The sequence below is a fragment of the Schistocerca piceifrons genome, chromosome X (assembly GCF_021461385.2).
Source record: "Schistocerca piceifrons isolate TAMUIC-IGC-003096 chromosome X, iqSchPice1.1, whole genome shotgun sequence".
Classification (NCBI taxonomy): domain Eukaryota; kingdom Metazoa; phylum Arthropoda; class Insecta; order Orthoptera; family Acrididae; genus Schistocerca; species Schistocerca piceifrons.
This window is the reverse complement of record NC_060149.1, coordinates 849,851,059-849,858,487: the sequence shown is the minus strand read 5'-3', so window position 1 is coordinate 849,858,487 and position 7,429 is coordinate 849,851,059. Positions and strand designations below refer to the sequence as shown.

The 7,429-nt window shown below is 37.4% G+C and overlaps 1 protein-coding gene across 1 annotated transcript; it reads left to right on the top strand.

Annotated features, from left to right (window-relative positions):
- The first annotated feature begins 1,507 nt into the window (after positions 1 to 1,507).
- Positions 1,508 to 7,142, top strand: LOC124721560 (ubiquitin-like modifier-activating enzyme 1). Its single transcript, XM_047246597.1, has one exon. It carries the CDS (start codon positions 1,604 to 1,606, stop codon positions 4,757 to 4,759), a length of 3,156 nt encoding a protein of 1,051 aa, XP_047102553.1. The 5' UTR covers positions 1,508 to 1,603; the 3' UTR covers positions 4,760 to 7,142.
- The last annotated feature ends 287 nt before the right edge of the window (positions 7,143 to 7,429 follow it).

The following is a 7,429-nucleotide window of genomic DNA, read 5'->3' as shown; positions in this document are numbered from 1 at the left end:
GAATAGTAATCACAGAACTTGAAATTTACAGTGAAATCAACTTCATTAAAGTGGTGCAGAGCTAGTACTCTGTAAGGCAAACTACTGAAATATCACTACACTTACTGGTTATTAGAATATTTAATTTTTCAGTTTTGTTGGGTAAAAGTTGAACATTGTGATAGTAAATTTTCAAATTTATAATTGAGCTTACGAGAGAGGTGTGAAGTCATATTTACTGTGTCACTCACATTTAATTTAAATTTTGCAGTTTCCATATTCATTGGTTAGTCCTGGAACTGAGGCTAGGTATCAAAAATTCTGTAGAGTTGCACATTTCCTGGTTCTTGTACTTTTTCTGCTTCCCTCTGATCCTGCTGATGGTGGTGGAGGCACATCATGTGATCAGAGGTCTTGATCTGCTGGTGATCGTGGCGGGCTCAGTACTTGGGCTAATGATGAAAGAGCAAAAGTTAATGAATTTAATTTAGTGTTTAAGTTTAATTATACTTTTTTTAGAATATCCCAGAATTCTTTCAGTCATATATTGTTTACAGAAGCTGTTCAGATGAAGTCTATGTGCTGTGTGGAATATCCCCCTAATCTACCTATGTCCACAAATAGTATGTTTGATTCTTATACGTATTAAACATATCTTTGCATTTCTAACTTCTTCTTCTTTGCATTTCTAACGTCTACATTGACACAGAATCATATAGGCGAATTATGTCGGTTTGGAACTGAAAAATCTAAGACATTAGTGTTTCATAAACAGCGCAATATGTCGCTAACAGAGTGCTGAAGTTTTCTCATTTCATTTCTAGCCTTATCGTTTGCGCTGGCCTAGAACATGGTAACACAACCGGGACCCAGATTATCCGCCTTAGGGTTTATTGCTGCCACATCCTGGAAAGAAACATATAGCTTAATTGGAGCTGCTTTTCTCTCGTCACTCATACAATGTTTTTTCTTTGTCTATTCGCATACATGCATATGCACACTGCTTAGGTTTTGCGTGAATCCGGCCTGAATTGGCTGTTAAATAACGGCTCTACGCTATTAGTTTCTGTTCCTTCGTGCAAATCTGACAAAGGTCCAAGAGAATTATTTAGTGTCAGAGTTTCCTTTCTGTTCTTTCAAAAAAACAGTTTTTCTGTCGTTAATTTTTAAAACAGTTCTCCATCCTGACTAGTCTAGTCTGTTTGTACATGGAATAGTCTAAGTCCATCACATGAAATAGTTGAAAAGTCTATATATAGGCAACTGGAGAAATTGAAATTGTCGTTGTACAACATCTACTCACAGTTTCACCATATTTAGCTTCTTCCTTGCTTTATCCCGCAATCGTACAAGTGGCCCTTACGTGATTCTGAAGGTTTCTATCGTGTAAAGATGGTGGTGGAGAGCTAGGCCACGACCGCGAGGTCGTGGTTGGGCTTCTATATATCTTCAAGTTTCCATTGCCTACAGAAACGAGGATTATCGGTACATAACAAAGGCTGTGGGATTGTTGGCATGTTACCTTTGACATAGTGTTGAGTTGTTCGTATTCATGTAGTTCGAATTGCTTTGTGAACATTAATGTGGAGCGTAAACGAAAGTGACTGTGAAGTTTGTGTGTCCGATGTCTAGACTGTCAGTGGTTTCTACTGAGGTGGATCCCCCTGCTAAGAGGCGCAAAATTGACTCTAAATATACAGCTGTTGTGAAAACTGTTTCAAGTGATACGAACATGGCGGTGAACGGAGTTAACGGTGTTGCTGAAATAGATGAGGGGCTATATTCCAGACAGCTCTATGTCTTGGGACACGAAGCAATGCGTCGTATGGCTACATCAGACGTTCTCATTTCAGGACTTGGTGGTTTGGGCGTTGAAATTGCGAAGAATGTAATTTTAGGCGGTGTTAAATCTGTGACGTTGCATGACACTGTTGCTTGTGAAATAGCAGATTTGAATTCACAGTTTTACCTTACTGAAGAAGATATTGGCAAAAATAGGGCTGAAGCGTGTCACAGTCAGCTGGCAGCCCTTAATAACTATGTTCCTACCAGTGTCCACACAGATAGCTTGACAGAGAGTTTCATTAAGCAATTTAAAGTGGTTGTTTTGACAGAAAGCACGCTAGAAGAGCAGCTGCGAGTTTCAGAAGTCACTCACTCCAATGATATTGCTCTAATCGTGGCAGATGTGCGTGGTTTATTTACACAAGTGTTTTGTGATTTTGGTGAAAACTTTACAGTCGTTGACGTGAATGGTGAAAGCCCTGTGTCGGCTATGATTGCGAGTATTTCCAAGGATGCAGAAGGATTGGTGGCTTGCGTGGACGACGCACGTCATGGATTCGAAGACGGCGACTTCGTGAAGTTCTCAGAGATCGAAGGTATGACAGAACTGAATACTTGTGAACCACGAAAAATACGTGTCCTTGGACCATACACTTTCTCAATTGGTGATACAAGTAATTTCAGCGATTATATCCATGGTGGCATTGTTACCCAAGTAAAGATGCCTAAAACTGTGAACTTTAAACCGTTGAATCAGTCTCTGAAGAGTCCAGAATTCGTTGTGACAGACTGGGCAAAATTTGATCGAGCAATGCAGATCCATTTGGCGTTCTTGGCACTCCATGAATTTGTTAAACAACACAAAAAGTTTCCCCGAGCGTGGAACTCGGAGGATTCTGAAGAATTTTTAACGTTGGCAGAGAAAATAAGGGAAGATAATGCAATTGACGCTGAATTGCAAGTTGACATCCTTTCCTTATTTTCAAAAATTTGCAGGGGAGATGTAGCCCCACTTGATGCTGCTATAGGTGGCATTGTTGCACAGGAAGTCATGAAAGCATGCAGTGGAAAATTTAACCCAATTTTTCAGTGGTTATATTTTGATGCTCTGGAATGTTTACCTCTTGATTTGTCTGACATGACTGAAGAATGCTGTGCTCCATTGGGCAGTCGACATGATAGACAGATAGCGGTGTTCGGGAAAGATTTCCAAGATCGTTTAGGTAAATTGAAGTACTTCATAGTCGGTGCCGGAGCGATAGGGTGCGAACTGCTGAAAAACTTCGCGATGATAGGTGTTGGCACCAAGGATGATGGGAAACTTATAGTTACAGATATGGATTTGATTGAAAAGTCCAATCTGAATAGACAATTCTTGTTCAGATCTACAGATGTGCAAAAACCAAAATCGGCGGTAGCCGCACGTGCTGTTAAGATCATGAATCCAGCTTTAAATATAATTGCTTATGAAACAAGGGTTGGTCTTGAAACTGAAAAAATATATGACGACAATTTTTTTGAGGAATTGGACGGTGTTGCAAATGCTCTGGATAATATTGATGCTCGTATTTATGTAGATCGCCGTTGTGTTTACTACAGAAAGCCTCTGCTCGAATCGGGCACATTAGGTACTAAGGGTAATACACAAGTGGTTGTGCCATTTCTGACAGAATCATACAGTTCATCTCAAGATCCGCCAGAAAAGAGCATTCCAATTTGTACGCTAAAAAATTTTCCAAATGCAATTGAGCATACATTACAGTGGGCTCGTGATGTATTTGAAGGTCTCTTTTGCCACAGTGCTCAGAATGCTGCTAAGTATTTGGAAGATCCATCATTTGCTGAAAAGATGCTGAAATTACCAGGTGTTCAGCCAGTAGAGGTATTGGAGTCTGTAAAACAAGCTCTTGTTGATCAGCGCCCTTTTAGTTTTGAAGACTGTGTAAAGTGGGCCAGATGCCATTGGCAGGAGCAGTACAACAATCAAATACGCCAGCTACTCTTCAATTTTCCACCAGATCAGTTGACCTCCACTGGACAACCATTCTGGTCTGGACCTAAACGTCGGCCAGAACCTTTAGAATTTTCTGTTGATGATCCATTACATTTGGATTATATTATTGCTGCCGCTAATCTGAAAGCTGAAGTGTATGGTATACCTCAAAACAGAGATCGTGGAGCTATAGCAAGTATTGTGGAGGCTGTAGAGGTACCTGAATTTGTTCCAAAGTCTGGGGTTAAAATAGCTGTAAATGATTCTCAGGTTCTGTTAGCAGAGGCTTCTGGTAATGGGGCTGTTGATCATGATAGAGTTAACTCTTTGATGAAGGCACTGCCAACTTGGGAGAATCTTGAAGAACTTACTATAAAGCCACTAGAGTTTGAAAAGGATGATGACACCAATTTTCACATGGACTTTATTGTGGCAGCTTCAAATCTTAGGGCTCTAAACTACAGAATTCCGCTTGCCGATCGCCATAAAAGCAAGCTCATAGCAGGCAAAATAATTCCTGCCATTGCCACTACTACTTCAGTTGTGGCTGGTTTTATTTGTCTTGAACTATACAAACTGACCCAGGGTTTCAAAGTATTAAATCGCTACAAAAATGGATTTATTAATTTGGCTTTGCCCCTCTTTGCATTTTCGGAGCCTATTGCTGCGCCAACAATGAAATATTATGATAATGAATGGAGTCTGTGGGATCGTTTTGAAGTTTCCGGTGAACTAACCCTTCAAGAATTTCTTAATTACTTTAAAGAGAACCATAAGTTGGAAATTACAATGCTATCTCAAGGAGTCTGTATGTTGTATTCATTCTTTATGCCAAAAGCAAAAGCTTTAGAGCGAATGTCTCTTCCTATGTCAGAAATTGTTAAAAAGGTGTCGAAGAAGAAGTTGGAACCCCATGTTAGGGCTTTGGTTTTCGAGTTGTGCTGCAATGATGATGAGGGTAATGACATTGAGGTACCATATGTTCGGTACACTCTCCCATGACAGCATTAATTCAGTGTCATGCTTTACAGTATTAAAATTTTAAGCCCTCCTCTAATTTTATGTGCTTATTGTGCTCTGAAGTTCATGCAATTATTGTTCAGGGGTGTTTCCCATAAGGGGAACAGTTTCGTTGTTAATCCTTATGAAATTTTATGTCATCTTTGTGTTTCTTGGCAATGTCTGTAGGTTTTTGTTAATACAGTGTGTGTGTGTGTGTGTGTGTGTGTGTGTGTGTGTGTGTGTGTGTGTGTGTTAGAATTTTTAATTTATTGCCACCATATCTTTTATCAGAACAGTTTCTAGTCTTGATCTCAGTATTGAAATTTTAAGATAAACATCCAGTTTTATAAGTCCAAAGGACAAAAAATTATGGAAGTGAAGTACTTACTTTTTTATGTTTTGTAGTTTCTTGCTATGTTTAATCATGTGGTGATATTTTTAGTGTTTAATTAAATTTCATGCAAAACTTGCTACTTATATCCTGCAAGGTTAAGGGATTAGCCCTTTATTGTATATTGTGCATCAGTATTTAATATTTTGTGATATTGTCTTCCTAGAATAGGCCTATGTAACTGCAATGCTGAAACATTAAATTTGGTTTAACATTTAGATTTGTTTTACCATCTTCAGTGGAAATAATGCTTAGCTTATACATTTTGGTTGTAATTTGTTGGAAGGCTTTTGATCTCTACATGCTTCACTTCAAAATTGTGGTGCTCATGTCTTAAGACATCCTATTCATATTTATTTTTCTGTTAAGATTATCACATATTTTTAAATACTTCAAATTCTGAAGTGTAGTACAAATGTGAAAGTCTGAAACAGTTCTGAAAGATCCATTACCACTTGTATACATTGTTGACCACCCACAACTGCAGTATTATGTGGTATTGTTGCTGGAGCAATTTTATTTATCTAAAGATTTAAATAGCTAGTCAAGTCTTGCAGTGTTTCTCATTCCTAGGATACTGTACTCAGTGCTGTATTTAAAATGCTCATTTTTAACAAAACATTTGATATCTTAGCACTTGTGAAACTACAAAGTTGAATGGCACAATTTTTCACTAATGCATTTTTGAAGCTTGCTAATGTGTGTACATCAACATACTCTTCAGAAGTGATAAGAAAAAATACAAAAGTTCTCATGTAATATAGTTTATTACACTCCACACTGGTGTTTTGTATGTGTGCAGTTGTAAAATACTGCCTCTATTTTGTTAATGATTGAGATACCAAGTGCTTTGTAAATGACGTGTGCAGATATTTTCTGTGTAGAGTCCAGTTGTTTCATGGCCTTCAGTTTATGCCTACATTGGAATGAAAATTCTTGAAAATCTTCAGCACTGTATGTAATGAGAACCTTGGTATATAAGCTTAGATACTGAATAAATAGCTTCATTGGAGCAAGCAAATGATCAGTTCAGTTGAAACCAGATGATTGGTAATATAGGGAAACTTTGAGATAACATTTTACATAATGTGTTGAATATTTAGATGTGGTGATGCATATTATTTTCATACAGAAATGTATAAATTGTGAAATTTCTAAAGGCTATACTTGAATAACTGCTGACCTGTGAAGAGCATCATTTTTGTCAATAACAGAACATATTTTAAATGCAATTTTGCATATTGTGCAGTACTTTCTGGCTGGGATTTTTATTTAGGCACAGTGTTAGGAAAAATATATTTTCATGAAATTCATTTTTTCTTTTTTAATTATAATAGCACTGAAACTTAATGAAGTTTGATTACAGAATGAAACATCCACTCTGGAAGCATCACATAGTGCTAAATTACCTATGTGAGAAAGGGTCAAAAATTAAAATTTTTGGCATATGTGGGAGACTGACGGTTCGCTGGGCTTATTGATAGTGCACATATTCAACTGCCTGTGATGATGCCATTCCTAATATATGTGCATTTTCAAAATGTGCAGCTGTTGCATACAGTTTTTGTATCACTGCAACACTGTTTTAGAAGTTTTAAAGCATCTCTTTCTGTGTGCATTTTGTATTAATATTGTTTTTTATTTTTTATCAGTCTTGTTGAATATCTGTGCTGTGTCCATATTTTTTTTATTTAACATGGTAGTGTGTTCTGTGAGCAAATTATTTAGTGCCCTATGAGAACAGCATAGGAATATTGAATGTAATGTTTATGCTCACATAAATTTTGTTTTTAATGGGGATGCATTTTTGTTGTCAGTCCTGGCTTTGTATATCAAAGAAGTATGTGTAATGTGTCCTTAGAATTGGGTAAAATGGTATCTGTACTACCTTTTTGAACTGTGTGTTTCACATGTAGACAGAATTGTGCATCTGATTGTCCTGCATGATTTACTGTATTGGGTGCACTAAAATAAATCATATTTAATCATTTACTTCATTTTTTTTTAAAGAAAAGAAAACAGAACCTTTGTCCCTTCTTAGTAATAGCTGTAACAGTTGAGTGCAGTGTGCACACATGATTCAGACTTACTGCTAGTGACAAAGACAATGAGACAGAATGAAATGTGACTCTGAAGCAGTGTGTACACTGATTAGAAACATCTTGACGTATTAAAATTGATTGACAGACTGGAACTTGAACTTTCCTCCCAGGAGCATAAGTCCTGCAAAGTATACAGGAGAATTCAGGAGTTTGGAAGGTAGGAAAAGAAGAGGTATT

What these genes read in the sequence shown, in the direction of transcription:
- LOC124721560 (XM_047246597.1), top strand. Translation starts at nt 1,604, where the DNA reads ATGTCTAGACTGTCAGTGGTTTCTACTGAGGTGGATCCCCCTGCTAAG.